The sequence below is a fragment of the Kogia breviceps genome, chromosome 4 (assembly GCF_026419965.1).
Source record: "Kogia breviceps isolate mKogBre1 chromosome 4, mKogBre1 haplotype 1, whole genome shotgun sequence".
Lineage (NCBI taxonomy): Eukaryota > Metazoa > Chordata > Mammalia > Artiodactyla > Physeteridae > Kogia > Kogia breviceps.
In genome coordinates this window covers 143,658,310-143,682,685 of record NC_081313.1, presented here as the reverse complement: position 1 = coordinate 143,682,685, position 24,376 = coordinate 143,658,310, and the positions used below count along the sequence as shown (strand labels likewise).

Sequence of the window (24,376 nt, the reverse complement as noted above, 5' to 3'; positions counted from 1 at the left end):
CTTGGCTTTGTCCAGGTGTAAGTTGACTTGTAGAATTGAACTACAGTCTTACTTTTTTAGGATTTGGGCCTGGCTACATCAAGAGGTCGGGGAAAGTGCAAGAATCCCTCTTGTAGCTATGTCTACACCAATCGGCATAAACCGCGGATTTGTCCCAGCTGTGGTTTTAACCTTGCCAAAGACCGGACTGAGAAAACCACCAAGGTTCTCGTGAGTTCCTTCCCCAAACACACCCTGCAGCCTTGGATTGGGCTCTGTTAGCAGACCTGCTTTAGGAGAAATAAAAGGATTTCTTAGTACACAATAGTAGTTAGCACCTGAACTGGAACCAAGTTACAGGTTCTGAACCTGGGCAAGTACCTTCTTTCTGGGCTTCCTTGTCCTCTTTGCCAAGGTGAGGGGGCTGACCAGATACCTCGATCTCTGAGAACCTTCTAGCTCAGTGGACCCAAAGTTCATTCATGGGGCTGCTGGGGGGAAGCCAACACAGGCCTTAAAGAGGATTCTGAAGAAGAGAGGGGTGGAAGGGTTACATCCTTTTAGCTCTGAGGCTGGTGAAGGGCCTGTAAATAGAATTTTGGTAAATACAGAGTGCCAACCCCAGGACTTTGTAGGTGAGATTACTGCTTCTCAGGTTTCTTGCAGAGCATTTGGCCAAGCACAAAGCTTTACTTCTAGCGGTGTTGGCAGGCCTCCTCCCTGAAGTTGGACCAAACTATTTGGATAGTAAAACACATTCCACTTGGCTCCTTAGGGCTTGTTTTTTGTTGTTATTGTTTGTTGGTTTATTAGAACCAGGGAAAATAGGCAGTTTCAGAGGGCCTCTGAATTTCCACATGTGAATTTTTTTAAGTGAACAGAAAGATGTAGTACCTGTGGCAGGGAATAGAATGACTAGGATGAGGGTAAGAAGAGAGATATTATTCATCCGCTTTGCAGGGAAAGAGGATGGCACGCAGAACAACAGGTCAGGATCCAAGATGGAGCCTGGTTGCTCCAGATCTAAGCTGCACCTCACAGATGTGCAGGATGTGGGTGGAAGGGGAAGGCATGCCATATACTCAAGGACTAGTATGAGCAGAAGTGAAGAGGTAGGGAGTCTGGTGTTTGTTCCATTGGGTTAGAGGAGAGAGTGTGTGTGGGGGATTATGGAAAACAAGTCTTGAAAGGCATATTGGGGCCATATCATGGATGATCTTTAATGCTAAGACTGGCAGTTTGTTTTTTAGGCAGTGGGGTCACACTGAGTGCCCTTGAGCCAGGGAGAGACCCAGAAGGTTATGTCAGGTCAGGGGGTTTGGAAGTGGACAGGACTGAGGTGGGGGTGGTGGTGGGGGGGACTGCCTCAAGCTAAGTTTTCTGTGCTTACGGAGGGGAGGAGCTTTCTGGCAGATGAATCTCACCCCCCTGATCTTCAGGTCTGTGCTTGAGGTGATGTTCTGAGGTTATCATCTTTGTGAAAAAGGGAAGTGGAACTAAAGTAAAGGAAAAAAAAAACACTGAGACTAGGAATTGAGAGACCTGCCTGTGAGTGACCCTAAGCTGCTTGCTTTCCCTCTCCTGAATTTTTGTTGCCCCATCAGTAAAACAAGGCAGGCAAGGTGGATTCGATCTGGGCATTTTATTCTCAGGGCCATGAGCCCTAGAGAAGACTCAGAATTGAGCTTAAAGGAGTCTGTAAACCCTTGAAATTGCATGTAAAATGCTTTCATACCTTCCATCATATTCTGTTGTTCCACACGGTGCCCTCTGCTGGCAGTGAGCTTTCCTTTTGGTTTCTCCATGTGTTTAATGTGCTCCCCTTCACGTTAAAAGCATCGACCACACCGTGTCTTTTTTTTTCTTCAAGAAAGTGAATGTTTTTTTAATAAATAGGGTTGATTGTAGTGCAATATAAAGGAAACTGATTTAGATCTACAACTTCTACCCCAAATGAACTCCATGTCAATTATTTGGTTATAGAAATGCAAAAAGAAAAAAAAAGTTAAGCATTAGTTACAAAAAATAAAGTTCTTCTACCATTCCCAGAATTTAAATAAAGTGTGAAGAAACATTATAACATTGTATTACTCAGACATCTTTTGTTTGTTTGAACTGTTTCCTTAAGTCAATTTCCCAGAGTAAAACTGTTGGTGCACACACACACAACACACATTTTCGTGGTTCTTGATAGGTGTTGAGAATCAAATTCAGAACACATGTTTTTGACAAATATGAGAATACATATTTTAAGACAGAATTAAACAAAATATCTGAACTAAAGTCCATCTAGAACATCATATGTTCTGTAATTACAACAGATAAAATTAGAAATAACCTGTGTCCACCATTGAAATAAAATAAATTATAACATATCTTTATAACTAAATATTAAGATGGTGCATAAAAAGATAAAGGTTAGTCTGCAAAATGGAAATGGTTTCTGATCTAATAAGAGAAAACATTTAGATGGTATGGGTACTCTAATTAGAACTCTGTAGAAATGTGGATATAAAGATTCTAAGGAAATGTAGAGAAATAGAAAATATTGACCACACCCTGTCTTGACTCCCTGTTAGCTCCCTGTGAGACCATGATTACTTCTAGGACAGGTGTGTCTGTTGCCCCCATACTACTACTATTTTTCCCCCCCACTGGCCGCTTGGTTTGTGGGATCTTAATTCCCAAACCAGGGATTGAACCCGGGCCCTCAGCTGTGAGAGCGAGGAGCCCTAACCACTGGATCGCCCAGGGAATTCCCAGCCCCCATACTTCTAATGCTGGAGCTTGCATATATAACGTGTCAGTCCATGATTATGGAGTGGAATTGAGTTCTGTGTAGATAGATGGCTCTGAACATTCCTTTCTCCTGTTTCATTGTAGCTATTGATGTGACTTGCAGTGTGAAAGTGGATGTTGGTCTCTAGATCTGAAATGATGAGGTGACTTAACTTTCCAGGTTAGACAGGAGTTATCTAGGCACCTTTTGCCAATTGGCTTCAAACCCCACTCTTATTATATTCTTCTATCTTGGGCTAACTGGTAGCCGCTTACCACCATGACCCTCATCTTCAGGCATTCCCTCACCTTCTGATTCTCTAAATTTTGAAGCAGCAAAATACAATTTTTGTTTTCCACAAAATAAAACACTGGTCAGAAACCCGGGGTCCTTTGCGTGCCTTCTCTTTGGAGTCCCCTGGTGACCATACATTTCCTGTGCAGTTTGTTGCCAGTGGCTGTAATTAAGACCACAACATCTCTGGGCTGGAATGATCTTCATTCCTTTCCATCTTTCATCTGTGGCTCAGAGCCAAAGGATAGTATGCTTTCCAACCGATCTTCCAGCCCATGATTCAACATAGTCATGACTGGGAACACACAGCCTCCTGGGGCAACTCATTCTAGTGTCACTCAGCTCTTCTACAGCCATTTATTCATTCATTCTTTCAGCAAGCATGTAGTGAATGCCTATTATTGGTCAGGCTTTTGGGGCTACAAAGATGAATAAGACATGGCCACTTCCCTCTAGGAGCTTACAGTCTAGTTGTGGGGAAAGATAGGTAACCAAACTGTTACAGATAGTGAAATGAGTTGTCATAGTTATACTGAGTAATAAGTTGTTACTAAGCAGTTAACTTCTATAAAACAAAATAATGTGTAGCAGATATGAATTAGCATCTTTTGTGTGCCCTCGTGGTGGTATTGGGAATCAGTAAATAAGCGGGGCAGGGGACTGGTTTACCAACTGTGAGAAAATGAAATCTGCAGTAAAGGAGTGGACTCTGGGAGCAAGAAGGAGGGCTTGATTTCACACTGCATTTGCACAAGGGATCCGGGAGGGAAGGGACCTGCCTCAGAAGGACCTGTTTCAGTGACTGTTTCAGAACCTTGTTTCATGGAAGCCTCTGACTGGTGTATAAAGTTCCCTTGTACCAAGAAGCCACACACTATTAAAGATAAATTCTTTAAGCTGTACAGGTACTTGTTTATAAATCAGAATTACCATTCATAGAATTTTTGTTACAATACTATCTCATTTACTGTACAACAACTCTAGGAGATTAGTATTTTGATCCTTCGTTTCGTAGGTGAGGAAATTGAGGCTCAGAAAGATTAAGTAAATTGCTGTGGGTCACCCATGTATATAGCCTGTTCAGTGGCCTAACCAGAATTGAACCCCTGGACTGTTATCCTCCAAACCCAATACCCAGTGAATGGGAGCTGACTATTGAAACCGTTACCAAGAGGTGTGTATAATCCTCTCATTCTACTGGTAGAGAAACAGCTCTAGAGAGAGAAAACACCTGCCGTGAGTCACACAGTGAGTTATTAGCTGAGCTGGTTAGGAACCTAGGTTTCCCACCTCTCAGTCATGGGCCCATCCCTCTGCCACGCATGGTCTTACGCTGGCTCTTCGTACCCTGGGCGCTTAGTGATCGATCCACTCTCTTCAGGAGGCGAGCTCACCACTCTCGGATGTGCTGAGCGCCACAGAGCCCCTGAGCGCAGCCCAGAGGGAGATCCAGCGCCAGTCAACGCTGCAGCTGCTGCGCAAAGTCCTGCAGATTCCTGAGAATGAGTCAGAGCTGGCTGAGGTCTTCGCCTTGATTCATGAACTCAATAGCTCTCGACTTGTCCTGTCCAACGTGAGTGAGGAGACAGTCACCATCGAGCAAACTTCTTGGTCGAATTATTATGAGTCTCCATCCACGCAGTGCCTTCTCTGTAGCAGCCCATTGTTCAAAGGGGGACAAAAGTAAGCACCTCTTTCAGATTTACCCTTCCCTAGCTGCCCCGTCTTACTTGTTGCGTATTGCCTCTTTCTTCAAATACCTTTAAGGCTATAACCTTTGAAGATGTTCTTCTCAGCTTTTCTTAGGTTTCCTTTACCTTTCTAATTGTCAGAAATAAAATGATAATGATAATAGTGATTATCCATCATTTCTATTGAAATGTCACCAACTTAGGATTGTTACCAACTATCACCAACTTAGGATTTAGTTTACTTCTGGACTGCCTGGTATAATGCTTGGATTTGGGAATTCATTGGGATTGGTTAAATTGGGTAATAATTTCAGAATTATATTAACTTTAGGGGTGATTCTATAGGCCAGATTCCAGGGAAGTGGGAACACCCACCTAGAAAATCCTTGGAATGCAAGGTCCAACACCTTCATTTGCCTACTATATTTAAAGTCTTGAGGGTTTTTGCTGTTGATCATTGAGCCCAGGAACTGCATTAAGTTGATTTCCCTTCTGTTTTTTGTTGATGTTCTTGGTACTAGCTCCCTGGCGGGGCCCCAGGAGTGCTGGCTGCTGACAGCCAGCTGGCTGCAGGTGGTGACTGCCCAGGTGAAGATGTGTCTGAATCCCCATTGTTTGGCCCTGCACAGCTTCATGGACATCTATACAGGTGGGTGCCAGCCTTTTTTCCCTCAGAGGGCATGTTTGAGAACAGCCTCTGTGGGTCAGACCTCTAGTCCTTTGAGACTGGATCTTCTCTCAGATAGGACTTCTGAGGAAGAGGGCGTTTTTCCTCCTGGATATCTCAGCCCCAAAAGATTCCATCTGTCTCAGAAGTGTTAGGACTCTCTTATCAGTGCTCTTTGAACAAAGTTAATTTTAAAATAACAGATCTTCGTTGTGGAAAAAACAGAAAATGCTGACAAGTAAAAGGAAGAAACTAAAAATCTCTAGTAATCCTACTGCCATGAGATGAACACTTAACATTGTCCTCTGTAGTCTTTCAGATGTGTTATTCATCCCTGCAGAGTAAAAGAAGATATAGGATTTATAGATCTACAGTTTTTCTTTGAACAAAAGTGGGGCTGTGCTGGATGTTGTTTTGGAGTGTTCTTTTTAAATACAGTGATGTATCATGGACATCTTCCTATGCCAGCAAGTGGAGAAATACATGACCATTTTTAAGGAGTGTGTGATGTTGCATTTTAGAGTCCTCTTAATAATTAAGTCTTTTGTACAGCCTTAATTATTTCCTTTGGGCAAATGCCCAAAAGTGGAATTGCTGCATATTCACCCTTTCCTTCCATTCATTCATCAGCATCATTCATTGAACACTGACCATGTACCAACCACTCTGAAAATTTGAATCTTGGGTTTTATATGTAGAATGGAGTGCTGAAGATTAAAGAGTATTTATTATTCTCCTTGTCTTTAGAACATTGTGGTGCCTTATTTTGAATTCATGCTTTTATTGTCTTGTTTTGCCAGATTGAGTTTGTACTACTTTATGCTCTTGTCACCAGTTAATGAGAATGCCATTTCCCTGCAGTCTGTCTCAGCCTGTAATACCTAGGGTTTATATATATTTTTTTAATTTTAATTTTAAATTTACATGCAGTAAAATTTACTTTGCTGTTGTGTAGTTCTGTGAGTTCTGACAAATGCACCGAGTTGTGTAACTGCCACCACAATCAGTATATAAAACAGTTCCGTCACCTCAAAACATTCTTTTTCTGTCCCTCTGTAATCAAAACCACCCCTCACCCCTAACCTCTAGCAACCATTTGATATTTTCTTCATTCCGTATAGTTCTATCTTTCCAGGACATCATAATAAATCCATAGTACCGTTTTGAGTTTGGCTTCTTTCAGTAAGTGTAATGCCTTTGAAATTCATCCATATTGTTCTTTGTATCAGTAGATTGTTCCTTTTTATTGATGAGTAGCTTTCCATTGTGTGGAGCACACACTTGATTTATCTATTCACTCCTTGAAGGACGTTTGGGATTTTACCAGTTTTTGGCAGTTATGAATAGAGTTGCTGTAAACATTCATGTATAGGCTTTTTTTTTAAAAATTGGAGTACAGTTGCTTTACAATGTTGTGTTAGTTTCTACTCTACAGCAAAGTGAATCAGCTATACGTATACATATACCCCTCTTTTTTGGATTTCCTTCCCATTTAGGTCACCACAGAGCACTGAGTAGAGTTTCCTGTGCTATACAGTACGTTCTCATTAGTTATCTCTTTTATACATAGTATCAATAGTGTATATATGCCAATCCCAATCTCCCAATTCATTCCACACCCTGCCCCCTTCTTTCCCCCTTGGTATCCATATGTTTGTTCTCTACATCTGTTCATGTATAGGCTTTTGTGTAAACAAAAATTTTCATTTCTTTTGGGTAAATACCCTAGGAGTCAGATTGCTGCACCATGTGGTAAGTGTATATTTAATTTTATAAGAAATCGCCAAACCGTTTACCTAAATGTTGCTGCCATTTTGCATTCCCTCTAACAATGGGTGAGAGTTCGTTTGCTTCATTTGTCAGCACTTGGTAGTGTCTAGTTTTTTGTGTGTGTTTTAGCCATTCTAATAGGTGTGTGTAGTAGTAACTCATTGTGGTTTCAATTTCTATTTCCTCAGTGACTGATGATGTTGAGCATCTTTTCATGGGTTTATTTGCCATCTGTATTTCTTTGGTGAAGTACCCGTTCCATCTTTGGTCCATTGAACTGGGTTGTTTTCTTGCTGTTGAGTTTTAAATGTTCTTTATATAGTCTGGATACATGTCCTTTGTCAGATAAGTGATTTGCAGATACTTTATTATGGTCTGTGGCTTGTATTCTCATCCTCTTAACACAATCTTCCACAGAGCAAAAGTTCTTAATTAAAGACCAATTCATCAGTTTTTTCTTTTAGAGATTGTTTTTGATGTTATTGCTAAGATGTCTTTACCTAGGTGGAGATCATAAGTATTTTTCCTATGTTTTCTGCTAAAAGATTTATAATTTATGGTTTATATTTAAGTCTATAATCCATTTTTAATTGATTTTTATATAAAGTATGAGGCCCAGATTGAGGGGTTTTTTTTCCATTTGGACATCCATTTCTTCCACCATTTGTTGAAAAGTAGTCCTTTCTCCTTTGAATTGCCTTTGCTCCTTTATTGGAAATCGATTGATCATGTATGTGTAGGTCTATTTCTGCACCCTGTTCTGTTGGTTTATGCTGTTTATCCTTTAGCAAATACTGCACGTTGTCTTGATTACTGAAGCTTTGTAGTAAATCTTATAGTCAGGTAGTGTGAATCCTCCAACCTCGTTTTTCCTGAATTGTTTAAACTGTTTTAGTTTCTTGCATTCCCATATAAATTTTAGAATCAGCTTGTTAGTGTCTACAGAATCCTGCTAGAATTTTAATTGGGATGGTGTTAAATCTGTAGATCAGTTTGGGGAAGTTTGACGTGCTTAAAGATACTGAGTCTTCCAGTCCACAAACATGGTCTATCTCTCCATTTTATTACGTTTTCTTTTGTTTTTCTCATCAGTGTTATGTTGTTTTCAGCATATAGTTCCTGTACATATTTTGTTAGATTATACTAAATGACATGGTTCAATTTCTAACTGTTCAGTGCTAGTATAGAAATACAATTGGGTTTTGTCTATTGATTTTATTCAGTGACCTTGCAAAACTCACTTATTAACTTTAGGAACTTTTTGTAGATTAGTATTGTAATTTTTTTAAATTTTGTCAATTTGATAGGTAAAAACTGAAATATTTCTTTTTTTAAATTTATTTTTTATTGAAGTATAGTTGATTTACAATGTTGTGTTAATTTCTGCTGTACAGCAGAGTGACTCAGTTATACACATATATACATCCTTTTTAAATATTCTTTTCCATTATGGTTTATCCCAGGATATTGAATATAGTTCCCTGTGCTATACAGTAGGACCTTGTTGCTTATCCAGTCTATATGTAATATGTACTGACCCCAAACTCCCAGTCCATCCCTCCCCCACCTCTCTTCCCCCTTGGCAACCACAAATCTGTCTCTATGTCTGAGTCTGTTTCTGTTTCATAGATAGGTTCATTTGTGCCCTATTTTAGATTCCACATATAAGTGATATTGTACGGTATTTGTCTTTCTCTTTCGGACTTACTTCACTTGGTATGGTAATCTAGTTTCATTCATGTTGCTGCATGTGCCATTTTTTTTATGGCTGAGTAGTTTTCCATTGTATGTATGTACCCCACATCTTCTTTATCTATTCATCTGTCGATGGATATTTAGGTTGTTCCCATGTCTTGGCTATTATGAGTAGTGCTGCAGTGAACATGGAGGTACATGTATCCTTTTGAACTACGTCTTTTTCCGGACTTATGCCCAGGAGTGGGATCACATGGTAATATCTTTTTAATTTTCCATACTGTTTTCCATAGTGGCTGCACTAACTTGCATTCCCACCAACAGTGAAGGAGGGTTCCCTTTTCTCCACACCCTCTCCAGCATTTATTGTGTATAGACTTTTTAATGATGGCCATTCTGACTGGTGGGAGTTGGTGGTAACTCATTGTAGTTTTGATTTGCATTTCTCTAATAATTAGTGATGTTGAACATCGTTTCATGTGCCTATCAACCATCTATATGTCTTCTTTGGATAAATGTCTATTTAAATCTTCTAGCCATTTTTTGATTTGGCTGTTTGTTTTTTTGTTGTTGAGTTGTATGAACTGTTTGTATATTTTGGAAATTAAGCCCTTGTTGGTCACATTGTTCGCAGATATTTTCTCCCATTCCATAAGTTGTCTTTTCGTTTTGTTTATGGTTTCCTTTGCTGTGCAAAAGCTTGTAAGTTTGATTGGGTCCCATTTGTTTATTTTTTTAATTTTGTTTATTTTCTGTTGCCTTGGGAGACCTAAGAAAACATTGGTACAGTTTCTATCAGAGAATGTTTTGCCTACAATCTCTTCTAGGAATTTTATGGAGTCTCGTCTTATATTTAAGTCTTTAAGCCATTTTGAGTTTATTTTTGTGCATGGTGTGAGGGTGTGTTCTAACTTCATTGATTTACAGGCAGCTGTCCAACTTTCTCAGCACCACTTGATAAAGAGACTTTCTTTTTCCCATTGTATATTCTTGCCTCCTTTGTTGAAGATTAATTGGCCATAGGGGTGTGGGTTTTTTTCTGGGCTCTCTATTCTGTTCCGTTGATCTGTTTGTTTTTGTGCCAGTACCACACTGTTTTGATTACTGTAGCTTTGAAGTATTGTCTGAAGTCTGGAAGGGTTATGCCTCCTGATTTGTTCCTTTTCCTCAGGATTGCTTTAGCAATTCTGGGTCATTCGTGATTCCATATAAATTTTAGGATTATTTGTTACAGTTCTGTGAAAAATGTCCTGGGTAATTTGATAGGGATCGCATTAAATCTGTAGATTGCTTTGGGTAGTTGCCATTTTAACAGTATTAATTCTTCCAGTCCAAGAGCATGGGATATCTTTCCATTTCTTTGAATCATCTTCAGTTTCCTTTATTAATGGTTTTTAATTCTCAGTGTATAAGTCTTTCACTTCCTTGGTCAGGTTTATTCCTAAGTTTTGTTTTTGGGGGTATGATTTTAAAAGGTACTGTTTTTTTCACATTCCCTTTCTGCTGTTTCATTGTTGTTGTAAAGAAATGCAACCTCTTTCTGTATGTTAATCTTGTATCCTGCTGCCTTGCTAAATTCACTTATCAGTTCTGTTAGTTTCTTTGTGGAGTATGCAGCATTTTCTATGTATAGCATCATGTCATGTGCATATAGTGACAATTTTACCTCTTCCCTTCCAATTTGTTTACCTTTTCTTTTTCTTGTCTGATTGCTGTAGCTAGGACTTCCAATACTATGTTGAATATAAGTGGTGAGAGTGGGCATCCTTGTCTTATTCCAGTTTCTAGTGGGAAGGCTTGTCATAAATAGCTTTTATTATGTTGAGATATGTTCCCTCTATACCCATTTTGGTAAGAGTTTGTATCGTGAATGTATGTTGAATTTAGTCAAATGCTTTTTCTGCGTCTATTGAGATGATCATGTGATTTTTGTCTTTTCTTTTGTTAGCATGGTATAGCACATTGATTTTGTGTATGTTGATCCATCCTTGTGAACTTGGGATGAATCCCACTTGGTTGTGGTGTATGATCTTTTTTATGCATTGTATTCGGTTTGCTAGTGTTTTGTTGAGGATTTTTGCATCTATGTTCATCAAAGATATTGGCCTGTAGTTTTCTTTTTTGGTGGTATCTTTGTCTGGTTTTGGTATCAGGGTGATGGTGGCTTCATAGAATATCTTTGGGAGTGTTCCCTCTTCAGTCTGAGTTTGAGAAGGATCAGTAAAAGTTTTTCTTTGTATGTGTGGTAGAATTTGCCTGTGAAGCCATCTGGTCCTGGACTTTTGTTTGTAGATAGTTTTTTAAATTACATATTCTATTTCAGTTCTAGTGATTGATCCGTTTCTTGTTGATTCAGTTTTGGTGGGCTGTATGTTTCTAGAAAGTTGTCCATTTCTTCTTGGTTGTTGAATTTGTTGGCATATGATTGTTCATAGTATTCTTTTGTGCTATTTTGTATTTCTGCGGTATCAGTTGAGATTTCTCCTTTTCCGTTTCTTATTTTGTTTATTTGGGTTCTCTTTTCATCTTGGTGAGAATGGCCAGAGGTTTGTCAATTTTGTTTACCCTTTCAAAGAACCAGCTTTTGGTTTTATTCGTCTTTTTTTTTTTTTTTTTGCGGTATGCTGACCTCTCCCGTTGTGGAGCGCAGGCTCTGGATGCGCAGGCTCAGCGGCCATGGCTCACAGGCCCAGCCGCTCCATGGCATGTGGGATCTTCCCGGACTTGGGCACGAACCCGTGCCCCCTGCATTGGCAGGCAGACGCTCAACCACTGTGCCACCAAGGAAGCCCGACCCATTCGTTTTTTAATAACACATAGTTTAGTCTTAATGTAATCATCGTTTTTTCCTCATTTCTTTTCCTGTGGCTAATTTCTACTTTCATGCCATTGTGGTCAGAGAAGATGCTTGCAATAATGTCTATACTCTTAAATTTGTTGGTTAGTTTTGTGCCCTAGTATGTGGTCAATCCTAGAGAATGTTCCATGTGCACTTGAAAAGAATGTGTATTCTGGGTTTTTTTGGATGTAATGTCCTGAAATAATCAAATCTAACTGTTCTGTTGTATCATTTTCAATCTGTTGTCTTACTGAATTTCTGTCTAGAAGATCTGTCCATTAATATGAGTGGCATGTTAAAGTCTCCTACTATTATCGTAGTCCTATCAATTTCTCCCTTTATGTCTATTAATATTCTATGTATTTAGGTGCTCCTATATAGGGTGCATATATGTTAATGAGTATAATATCCTCTTGTATTGATCCCTTTATCATTATATAATGTCCTTTATCTTCTTTATGGCCTTTGTTTTAAAGTCTATTTTGTCTGATACAAGTGTTGTGACCCCTGCTTTCTTGTCATTTCCATTTGCATGAAATATCTTTTTCTGTCTCCTCACTTTCAATCTATGTGTGTCCTTTGCCCTAAAGTGGGTCTCATAGGCAGCATATTGTAGGCTCTTGTTTTTTAGTCGAGTCTGCCACTCTGTCTTTTGATTGGAACAGTTAATTCATTGACACGTAAGGTAATTATTGATAAATATGTATTTATTACCATTTTAAACTTCGTTTTCTTGCTGGCTCCATTTTTCTTTTTTGTTCCTTTCTTTTTGTTTTACTTTTTGTCATTTGATGGTCTCCTTTTATTTTTATTTTTTTTATTTTTTATTTTTTTTGCGGTATGCGGGCCTCTCACTGTTGTGGCCTCTCCCGTTGCGGAGCACAGGCTCCGGACGCGCAGGCCTAGCGGCCATGGCTCACGGGCTTAGTTGCTCCGCGGCATGTGGGATCTTCCCGGACCAGGGCACGAACCCGTGTCTCCTGCATCGGCAGGTGGATTCTCAACCACTGCGCCACCAGGGAAGCCCTCCTTTTATTTTATATTTGTGTTCTTTTTGTTTTTTTGTGGATCTATTGTATGTTTTTGATTTGTGGTTACCCTCTTTTTCAAGTACGTTAACCCCTTCTTATATCCTCTTGCTTTAGACATACAGGGTCAAACACATTCTTAAAAAAAAGAATCTAAAGTTTTTTACTCTTGTCCCCCAGATTTTATGATTTTGATGTCCCTTTTCCATCTTCATGCTTATCCTTTCGCTGTTCCTCGTGTTTATCGTCACTTTCACAAATAGATATTATTTCTTTTTGATCTGTATACTGGCTTATTTAAGTGATTTAATTTCCAACTGTGATTTCCTTTTTCCTATATCTTCTTGCTTTTTTATTTAGAGAAGACCTTTCAATATTTCTTTTAAGGTAGGTTTAGTATCGCTGTATTCTTTTGGTTTTTGCTTGTTTGAGAAATTCTTTATTTCTCCTCCTATTCTAAATGATAATCTTGCTGGGTAGAGTATTCTAGATTGCAAATTTTTCCCTTTCAAGACTAAATATATTTTGCCACTCCCTCTGGCCTGCAGTGTTTCTGTAGAGAAATCAGCTGATAGCCTTATGGGGGTTCCCTTGTGATTAATTCTGTTTTTCTCTTGGTGCCTTAGAATCCTTTCTTTAACTTTTGCCATTTTTATTATCATATGTCTTGGTATAGGTCTGTTGGGGTTCATCTTGTTTGGGACCCTCTGTCCTTCCTATATCTGAATATCTGTTTTCTTCTTTAGGTTGGGGAAGTTTTCAGCCATAATTTCTTCAAATACATTTTTGGTCTTTTTCTTCTCCTTCTGGAATCCCTATTATGCATAGATTGGCATGCTTTATATTATCCCGTAGGCCTCTTTTATTGCTTTCTTTTTTTTTTTTAAATTTGTGTTTCTGTCTACTGTTCTGATTGGGTGATTTCCATTATTCTATCTTCCAGATCACTTCTTTGTTCTTCTGCACTGTTCATTTTGCTATTCATTCCCTTTATTCTCAGCAAACGAATTTCCTAATTTTTTGTGGCACCTCCTTATAGTTTCTATTTCCTTTTCACAGTAATCTGACTTTCTGTCATAGCCTTTTTTAATCCTTTCAGTATTTTCATTACCTTTTTTTTTTTTTTTTTTTGGCTGTGCTGCACAGCATGTGGGATCTTACTTCCCTGACCACGGGTCAAACCTGTGCCTCCTGCATTGGGAGTGTGGGTCCCACTGGACCAGCAGGGAAGTCCCCATTACCTTTTTTGTGAACTCAGTGTCTGTCAGACTGGAGAGGTCTGTTTCACTGTTTTTCTGGGGAATTCTCTTGGTCTTTTAACTGGGAGTGGTTCCTCTACTTCTTCATTTTACTTACATTTCTCTTACTCTGTAAGTTTAAGAGAAACAATTATCTACTGTAGTCTTAGAAGGCTGTTTATACATGGGAGTGTCCCTGCGTAGCTTGTGTGGGTTTAATATTTTTGGCACGAGGGCTGCTTTTAGTTTGGATGCTTGTTGCCTCTTTCCTCAGCCTGTGCTGGCCATTATCTCCTTGATAGGGGGTGTGTAGGTACAGCAGCTCGTGAGTGCTCCTGGGGCTCTGTGCCGGTGGACGCAGTGATTGGCGCCCGCTTGTGCATCTCTCAGAGGTTGGGGTGGCCCCCGCGTGCCTCTGGAGCCCGGTATGGCAGCAGTGGCTCATGCCCACCCCTAGAGTTTATGTAGACAGTGCTCTGTTGCCTGAGAGTGTGTGCAGGGAAAGAAGCTCCTATGGTGGTCTTGCCTCTTTCCTCATGCACCCCCCAGCAGTGGCGCCTTGCCTCTCTGGTGGGCCCAGGCATCTTCCACGTACACCCTCAGTTGCCATACTACAGCCCCTTCGGGCTGTCTCCTTGCTACCAACTGCAATCCTCTCCCCAGGTCTGATCTTGGAAGCCCGAGCTTCAGCACCCAGCCCCTGCTCGCACTGGTGGACGAGCATCTCAGGCAGGGGAGTGCAGGGTGACAGTACTGACCATCTGTGCAAGTTACTCAACCTTTTGCCTTCCGCAGACCAGTTTCTGCTCTCTCCTTCTAGGCTTTGAAGCTTCCTGTCCATCCAGGCTGATTTCCCCACCAATGACAGGACTTCCCAGGGTATGGGAACCTTTCTTTCACAGCTCCCTCCCTGGGACTCAGGTCCTGTCCTGATTTCTTTCTCTCTCTCTTTATTTTTTTATTTTTCTTTTGTCCTACCTGGTTATGTGGAGATTTTCTTGCCCTTTTGGAAGTCTGAGGTCTGTCAGCGTTCAGTAGATGTTATGTGCAAGTCGTTCCACTGGTAGATTTATTTTTGATGTATTTGTGGGAGGAGGTGAGCTTCATGTCCTACTGCTCTGCCATCTTGATTGCTCTCCTGCTGGTATATCATTTCTTAATTTATTGTATTTGATTACTGGGAAGATTATGTACTTTCTGTGTTTTTTATCTCTTTTGTGAATTTCTTTTGTAAACATTTCCATTCTTTGGGGTGTTTTGTTGGCAGAGGTTTTCCCCAGTTTATTAGTTGTCTTGAATTTGTGATTTTTTTTTTTTTTTGGACATAAGGGGTTTTTATGTTTTTTTGTTTTTTTGCTTTAAGTTTTTATGTGATCAGAGCTTTGATCTCATTTGTGGTTTCAGCCTTTGGTATCATGCTTTAAAAGGTCTTCCCCACTCCTCTATACCCTTCTTTACTGGGAACACATATGCCAAAATTTGCTTTTGTTCATTTTGTGCAAATGTAAAATCATCCTCTTTTATTTGTCTTAAATTAACTGTCTGGGTCTTTTATCCCAGGATTTGGCATAGGGGTGATTTTATTAGCCTTTTTTACGTCCCCTGTACATCCCTGGGCTAAAGGATGCTCCTGGCCTTTCCTCATGGTGTAGTTGTGAGAGGTGGAGGAATAGTGACCCCTTTGGACATAAGGACTGAGTTGGGTGGTAGGGAGATGTTTCTTTTTTCTATTAAAACAAAAAAGTATGATACATATTTCATTACTTGTGTTTTTCATTTAACAATGTATTGTGTACAACTTCATGTCAGAGCATTTAGGCTTACCTTATTTTTCTTAATTATTTCTAGTGGGTTTTTTTTTTTTGAGTATATAGTTGATTAACAATGTTGTGTTAGTTTTGAGTGTACAGCAAAGTGATTCAGTTATATAAATAGATGTATCAATTCTTTTCCCATTTAGGTTATTACAGAATATTGAGCAGAGTTCCCTGTACTATACAGTAGGTCCTTGTTGGTTATCTGTTTTAAATATAGTAGTGTGTATGTGTCAATCGCAAACTGCCTATTTATCCCTCCACCCCCCCTTCCCCTTTGGTAACCATAAGTTAGTTTGTATTAAGTCTCTGAGTCTGTTTCTGTTTTGTAAATAAGTTCAGTTTTATCATTTTTTTGATTCCTCATACAAGTGATATCATATGATGTTTGTCTTTTTCTGTCTGGCTTACTTCGCTTAGTATGATAATATCCAGGTCCATCCATGTTGCTGCAAATGGCAGTATTTCATTCTATTTAATGGCTGAGTAGTATTCCACTGTATATATGTACCACATCTTTATCCATTCATCTGTCCATGGAAAGTTAGGTTGTTTCCATGTCTTGGCTGTTGTAAACAGCACTGCAGTGATTATTGGGGTGCATGTGTCCTTTTGAACCATGATTTTCTCTGGATATATGCCCAGGCATGGGATTGCTGGATCATATGGTGGCTCTATTTTTAGTTTTCTAATGAACCTCCATACTGTTCTCCGTAGTGGCTGTACCAATTTACATTCCCATCAACAGTGTAGCATTTATTGTTTGTAGACTTTTTGATGGTGGCTGCTCGTGTGAGGTGACGTCTCATTGTAGTTTTTTTTTTTTTTTTTTTTTTTTAACATCTTTATTTGAGTATAACTGTTTTACAATAGTGTGTTAGTTTCTCTTTTACAACAAAGTGAATCAGTTATACATATACATATGTTCCCATAACTCTTCCCTCTTTTGTCACCCTCCCTCCCACCCTCCCTATCCCGCCCCTCTAGGTGGTCACTAAGTACAGAGGTGAACTCCCTGTGCTATGCTGTAGCTTCCCATTAGCTATCTAATTTACATTTGGTAGTGTGTATATGTCCCTGCCACTCTCTCACATCATCACAGCTTACCCTTCCCCCTCCCCATATCGTCAAGTCCATGCTCTAGTAGGTCTGTGTTTTATTCCCTCCTACCACTAATCTCTTCATGACATTTTTTTTAATTTAGATTCCATATATATGTGTTAGCATACGGTATTTGTTTTTGTCCTTCTGACTTACTTCACTCTGTATGACAGATTCCAGGTCTATCCACCTCATTACAAATAACTCAGTTTCATTTCTTTTTATGGCTGAGTAATATTCCATTGTATATATGTGCCACATCTTCCTTATCCATTCATCTGTTGATGGACACTTAGGTTGCTTCCATGTCCTGGCTATCGTAAATAGAGCTGCAATAAACATTTTGGTACATGACTCTTTTTGAATTATGGTTTTCTCAGGGTATATGCCCAGTAGTGGGATTGCTGGGTCATATGGTAGTTCTATTTGTAGTTTTTTAAGGAACCTCCATACTGTTCTCCATAGTGGCTGTATCATTTTACATTCCCACCAGCAGTGCAAGAGTGTTCCCTTTTCTCCACACCCTCTCCAGCATTTATTGTTTCTAGAGTTTTTGATGATGGCCAATCTGGCCGGTGTGAGATGATATCTCATTGTAGTTTTGATTTGCATTTCTCTAATGATTAATGATGTTGAGCATTCTTTCATGTGTTTGTTGGCTATCTGTATATCTTCTTTGGAGAAATGTCTATTTAGTTCTTCTGCCAATTTTTGGATTGGGCTGTTTGTTTTTTTGTTATTGAGCTGCATGAGTTGCTTATAAATTTTGGATATTAATCCTTTGTCAGTTGCTTCATTTGCAAATATTTTCTCCCATTCTGAGGGTTGTCTTTTGGTCTTGTTTATGGTATCCTTTGCTGTGCAAAAGCTTTTAAGTTTCATTAGATCCCATTTGTTTATTTTTGTTTTTATTTCCATTTCTCTAGGAGATGGGTCAAAAAGGATCTTGCTGTGATTGATGTCATAGAGTGTTCTGCCTATGTTTTCCTCTAAGAGTTTGATAGTGTCTGGCCTTACATTTAGGTCTTTAACCCATTTTGAGTTTATTTTTGTGTATGGTGTTAGGGAGTGTTCTAATTTCATACTTCTACTGGTAGCTGTCCAGTTTTCCCAGCACCACTTATTGAAGAGGCTGTCTTTTCTCCACTGTGTTTCCTTCCCTCCTTTATCAAAGATAAGGTGACCATATGTGTGTGGGTTTATCTCTGGGCTTTCTCTCCTGTTCCATTGATCTATATTTCTGTTTTTGTGCCAGTACCATACTGTCTTGATTACTGTGGCCTTGTAGTATAGTCTGAAGTCAGGGAGCCTGATTCCTCCAGCTCCATTTTTCGTTCTCAAGATTGCTTTGGCTATTCGGGGTCTTTTGTGTTTCCATACAAATTGTGAAATTCTTTTTTCTAGTTCTGTAAAAAATGCCAGTGGCAATTTGATAGGGGTTGCATTGAATCTGTATATTGCTTTGGGTAATACAGTCATTTTCACTATGTTGATTCTTCCAATCCAAGAACATGGTATATTTCTCCACCTATTTGTATCATCTTTAATTTCTTTCATCAGTGTCTTATAGTTTTCTGCATACAAGTCTTTTGTCTCCTTAGGTAGGTTTATTCCTAGATATTTTATTCTTTTTGTTGCAATCGTAAATGGGAGTGTTTTCTTAATTTCATTCTCAGATTTTTCATCATTAGTGTATAAGAATGCCATAGATTTCTGTGCATTAACTTTGTATCCTGCTACTTTACCAAATTCATTGATTAGTTCTAGTAGTTTTCTGGTAGCATCCTTAGTATTCTCTATGTATAGTATCATGTCATCTGCAAACAGTGACAGCTTTACTTCTTCTTTTCCTATTTGGATTCCTTTTATTTCTTTTTCTTCTCTGATTGCTGTGGCTAGAACTTCCAAAACTAGGTTGAATAAGAGTGGTGAGAGTGGGCAACCTTGTCTTGTTCCTGATCTTAGTGGAAATGGTTTCAGTTTTTCACCATTGAGAACAATGCTGGCTGTGGGTTTGTCATATATTGCCTTTATTATATTGAGGAAAGTTCCCTCTATGCCTACTTTCTGCAGGGTTTTTATCATAAATGGGTGTTGAATTTTGTCTAAAGCTTTCTCTGCATCTATTGAGATGATCATATGGTTTTTCTCCTTCAGTTTGTTGATATGGTGTATCACGTTGATTGATTTGCGTATATTGAAGAATCCTTGCATTCCTGGAATAAACCCCACTTGATCATGGTGTATGATCCTTTTAATGTGCTGTTGGATTCTGTTTGCTAGTATTTTGTTGAGGATTTTTGCATCTATGTTCATCAGTGATATTGGCCTATAGTTTTCTTTCTTTGTGACGTCTTTGTCTGGTTTTGGTATCAGGGTGATGGTGGCCTCGTAGAATGAGTTTGGGAGTGTTCCTACCTCTGCTATCTTTTGGAAGAGTTTCAGAAGGATAGGTGTTAGCTCTTCTCTAAATGTTTGATAGAATTCGCCTGTGAAGCCATCTGGTCCTGGGCTTTTGTTTGTTGGAAGATTTTTAATCACAGTTTCAATTTCAGTGCTTGTGATTGGTCTGTTCATGTTTTCTATTTCTTCCTGGTTCAGTCTTGGCAGGTTGTGCATTTCTAAGAATTTGTCCATTTCTTCCAGGTTGTCCATTTTATTGCCATAGAGTTGCTTGTAGTAATCTCTAATAATCTTTTGTATTTCTGCAGAGTCAGTTGTTACATCTCCTTTTTCATTTCTAATTCTGTTGATTTGAGTCTTCTCCCTTTTTTTCTTGATGAGTCTGGCTAATGGTTTATCAATTTTATTTATCTTCTCAAAGAACCAGCTTTTACTTTTATTGATCTTTGCTATTGTTTCCTTCATTTCTTTTTCATTAATTTCTGATCTGATCTTTATGATTTCTTTCCTTCTGCTAAATTTGGGGGTTTTTTGTTCTTCCTTCTCTAATTGCTTTAGGTGCAAAGTTAAGTTGTTTATTCGAGATGCTTCCTGTTTCTTAAGGTATGATTGTATTGCTATAAACTTCCCTCTTAGAACTGCTTTTGCTGTATCCCATAGGTTTTGGGTCGTCGTGTCTCCATTGTCATTTGTTTCTAAGTACTTTTTGATTTCCTCTTTGATTTCTTCAGTGATCACTTCGTTATTAAGTAGTGTATTGTTTAGCCTCCATGTGCTTGTATTTTTTACAGATCTTTTCCTGTAATTGATATCTAGTCTCATAGCGTTGTGGTCAGAAAAGATACTTGATACGATTTCAATTTTCTTAAATTTGCCAAGGCTAGATTTGTGACCCAAGATATGATCTATCCTGGAGAATGTTCCATGGGCACTTGAGAAAAATGTGTATTCTGTTGTTTTTGGATGGAATGTCCTATAAATATCAAGTAAATCCATCTTGTATAATGTATCATTTAAAGCTTGTGTTTCTTTATTTATTTTCATTTTGGATGACCTGTCCATTGGTGACAGGGGGGTGTTAAAGTCCCCTACTATGATTGTGTTACTGTCGATTTCCCCTTTTATGGCTGTTAGTATTTGCCTTATGTATTGAGGTGCGCCTATGTTGGGTGCATAAATATTTACAATTGTTATATCTTCTTCATGGATCGATCCCTTGATCATTATATAGTGTCCTTCTTTGTCTCTTGTAATAGTTTTTATTTTAAAGTCTATTTTGTCTGATAGGAGAATTGCTACTCCAGCTTTCTTCTGATCTCCATTTGCATGGAATATCTTTTTCCATCCCCTCACTTTCAGCCTGTAAGTGTCCCTAGGTCTGAAGTGGGTCTCTTGTAGACAGCATATATATGGGTCCTGTTTTTGTATCCATTCAGCCAGTCTGTGTCTTTTGGTGGGAGCATTTAATCCATTTACATTTAAGGTAATTATTGATATGTGCGTTCCTATTACCATTTGCTTAATTGTTTCAGGTTGTTCTTGTAGGTCTTTTCCTTCTCTTATGTTTCTTGCTTAGAGAAGTTCCTTTAGCATTTGTTGTAAAGCTGGTTTGGTGGTGCTGAACTCTCTCAGCTTTTGCTTGTCTGTAAAGGTTTTAATTTCTCCATCAAATCTGAATGAGATCCTTGCTGGGTAGAGTAGTCTTGGTTGTAGGTTTTTTTCCTTCATCACTTTAAATATGTCCTGCCACTCCCTTCTGGCTTGTAGAGTTTCTGCTGAAAGATCAGATGTTAGCCTTATGGGGATTCCCTTGTGTGTTATTTGTTGTTTTTCCCTTGCTGCTTTTAATATGTTTTCTTTGTATTTAATTTTTGACAGTTTGATTATTATGTGTCTCGGCGTGTTTATCCTTGGGTTTATCCTGTATGGGACTCTCTGTGCTTCCTGGCCTTGGTTGACTATTTCCTTTCCTATATTAGGGAAGTTTTCAACTATAATCTCTTCAAATATTTTCTCAGTCCCTTTCTTTTTCTCTTCTTCTTCTGGGACCCCTATGATTCGAATGTTGGTGCGTTTAATGTTGTCCCAGAGATCTCTGAGACTGTCCTCAGTTCTTTTCATTCTTTTTTCTTTCTTCTGCTCTGCAGTAGTTATTTCCACTATTTTATCTTCCAGGTCACTTATCCGTCCTTCTGCCTCCGTTATTCTGCTACTGATCCCGTCTAGAGTATTTTTCATTTCATTTATTGTGTTGCTCATCGTTACTTGCTTCCTCTTTATTTCTTCTAGGTCCCTGTTAACTGATTCTTGCAATTTGTCTATTCTATTTCCAAGATTTTGCATCATCTTCACCATCGTTATTCTAAATTCTCTTTCAGGTAGATTGGCTATTACCTCTTCATCTGTTAGGTCTGGTGTGTTTTTATCTTGTTCCTTCATCTGCTGTGTGTTTTTCTGTCTTCTCATTTTGCTTATCTTACTATGTTTGGGGTCTCCCTTTTGCAGGCTGCAGGCTCGAATTTCTATCTATTTTTGGTGGCTGTCCCCAGTGGCTGAGGTTGGTTCAGTGGGTTGAGTAGGTTTCCTGGTTGGGGGGACGAGTTCCCCTGTTCTGGTGGATGAGGCTGGATCCCGTCTCCCTGGTGGGTAGGTCCACGTCTGGGGGCGTGTATGGGGATGTCGGTAGCCTTACTGTGATTCTAGGCCGCCTCTCTGCTAATGGATGGGGCTGTAGACCTGTCTCGCTCTTTGTTGGGGATAGGGTGTCCAGCACTGTTTGTTGCTGGTCCTTGAGTGAATCTGGGTCTTGGTGTTGAGATGGAGATCTCTGGGAGATTTTCGCCGTTTGATATTACGTGGAGCTGAGAGGTCTCTTGTGGACCAGTGTCCTGAGGTTAGTTCTCCCACCTCAGAGACACAGCCTTGACACCTGGCTGGAGTGCCAAGAGCCTTTAATCCACACGGCTCAAAACAAAAGGGAGAAAAAAGTAGAAAGTCAAGAAAGGAAGGAAGAAAGGAGGAAGGGAGGGAAGGAAGGAAGAAAGGAAGGGAGGGAGGAGGAAAGGAAGGGAGGAAGGAAGGAGGGAATAAAGAAAGGAAGGGAGGGAGGAAGAAAGGAAGGGAGGAAGGAAGGAGGGAATAAAAGGAAGGGAGGGAGGAAGAAAGGAAGGGAGGAAGGAAGGAGGGAATAAAGAAAGGAAGGGAGGGAGGAAGAAAGGAAGGGAGGGAGGAAGAAAGGAAGGGAGGAAGGAAGGAGGGAATAAAGAAAGGAAGGGAGGGAGGGAGGAAGGAAGGAGGGAATAAAGGAAGGAAGGGAGGGAGGAAGAAAGGAAGGGAGGAAGGAAGGAGGGAATAAAGAAAGGAAGGGAGGGAGGAAGAAAGGAAGGGAGGAAGGAAGGAGGGAATAAAGAAAGGAAGGGAGGGAGGAAGAAAGGAAGGGAAGAAGGAAGGAGGGAATAAAGAAGGGAGGGAGGAATAAAGGAAGAGAGGGAGGAAGAAAGGAAGGGAGGGAGGAAGAAAGGAAGGGAGGAAGGAAGGAGGGAATAAAGGAAGGAAGGGAAGGAGGAAGAAAGGAAGGGAGGAAGGAAGGAGGGAATAAAGGAAGGAAGGAAGGGAGGAAGAAAGGAGGGAATAAAGGAAGGAAGGGAGGGAGGAAGAAAGGAAGGGAGGAAGGAAGGAGGGAATAAAGGAAGGAAGGGAGGGAGGAAGGGAGGAAGGAAGGAGGGAATAAAGAAAGGAAGGGAGGAAGGAAGGAGGGAATAAAGAAAGGAAGGGAGGAAGGAAGGAGGGAATAAAGGAAGGAAGGGAGGAAGGAAGGAAGGGAGGAAGGAAGGAAGGAGGGGAATAGGAAAAGGAGGGAAGAAAGGAAGAAAGAAAGGGGGGAAGACAAAATAAAGTAGGGTAAAATACAGTTATTAAAATAACAAAATAATTATTAAGAAGAAAAATTTCTATTAAAGAAAAAAAAAAAAAAAAAAAAAAAAAAGGTCGGTCTAACCCCAGGACAAATGGTGAAAACAAAGCTACACAGACAAAATCTCACACAGCAGCACCCACATACACACTCACAAAAAGAAAAAAGGGGAAAATAATAGTATATCTTGCTCCCAAAGTCCACTTCCTCAACCTGGGATATTTCGTTGTCTATTCAGGTTTTCCACAGATGCAGGGCACTTCAAGCTGACTGTGGAGCTTTAACCCGCTGTTTCTGAGGCTGCTGGGAGGGACCACCCCCTCTCTTTGTTCGCACAGCTCCTGGGGCTCAGCCCTGGACCTGGCCCCGCCTCTGCGCGCAGGTCGTCCGAGGGCGTCTGCCCTTCGCTCAGAGAGGGCGGGGTCAAAGGAGCAGCGTTAACGGAGCAGCTGATTCGTGGTCTCTGGCTCACTCAGGCGGTGGGGGGGGGGGCACGGATGTGGGGCGAGTCCGCAGCGGCAGAGGCCGGCGTGATGCTGCACCGGCCCGAGGCACGCCGCGCGTTTTCCCGGGGAAGCAGTCCCAGGATCCCGGGACCCCGGCACTGGCGGGCTGCACAGGCTCCCGGGAGGGGCCGTGTGGAGAGTGACCTGCGCTCGCACACAGGCCTCTTGGTGGCAGCAGCAGCAACCGTAGCGCCCCACACCCGTCTCTGTTGTCCGCGCCGACAGCCGCAGCTCGCGCCCGTTTCTGGAGCTCCTTTATGTGGTGCCCTTAATTCCCTTTCCTCGCGCCCCAGTAAGCGAAGAGGCAAGAAAAAGTCTCTTGTCTCTTCGGCAGCTCCGCGCCCGTTTCTGGAGCTCCTTTAAGCGGCGCGCTTAAACCCCTCTCCTCGCGCAGCAGGAGGTAAAGAGGGAAGAAAAGGTCTCTTGCCTCTTCGGCAGCTCCAGACTTCTCCCGAACTCCCTCCCGGCCAGCCGTGGTGCGCTAACCCCTTCAGGCTGTTTTCGCTCTGCCAACTCCAGACCTTTCCCTGGGATCCGCCCGAGGCTCAGTTCCCAGCCCCGCCCGCCGCGGCGGATGAGCAGACAAGCCTCTTGGGCTGGTGAGTGCTGATCGGTACCGATCCTCCGTGCGGGAATCTCTCCGCTTTGCCCTCCGCACC

General features: G+C 40.5%; 1 protein-coding gene across 14 annotated transcripts in view; it reads left to right on the top strand.

Annotated features, from left to right (window-relative positions):
* Positions 1–24,376, top strand: part of HMGXB3 (HMG-box containing 3) — a 69,159-nt gene that overhangs the window by 27,038 nt on the left and 17,745 nt on the right. For 6 of the 14 annotated variants that reach the window (XM_059062198.2, XM_067032088.1, XM_067032086.1 and 3 more), the window contains 3 exons: positions 61–210; positions 4,434–4,735; positions 5,265–5,392. In XM_059062198.2, the coding sequence (XP_058918181.1) occupies positions 61–210; positions 4,434–4,735; positions 5,265–5,392 (580 nt within the window). The remainder of the gene's footprint in view (positions 1–60; positions 211–4,433; positions 4,736–5,264; positions 5,393–24,376) is intronic. The other 8 variants (XM_067032089.1, XM_067032087.1, XM_067032082.1 and 5 more) reach the window with 2 other exon arrangements.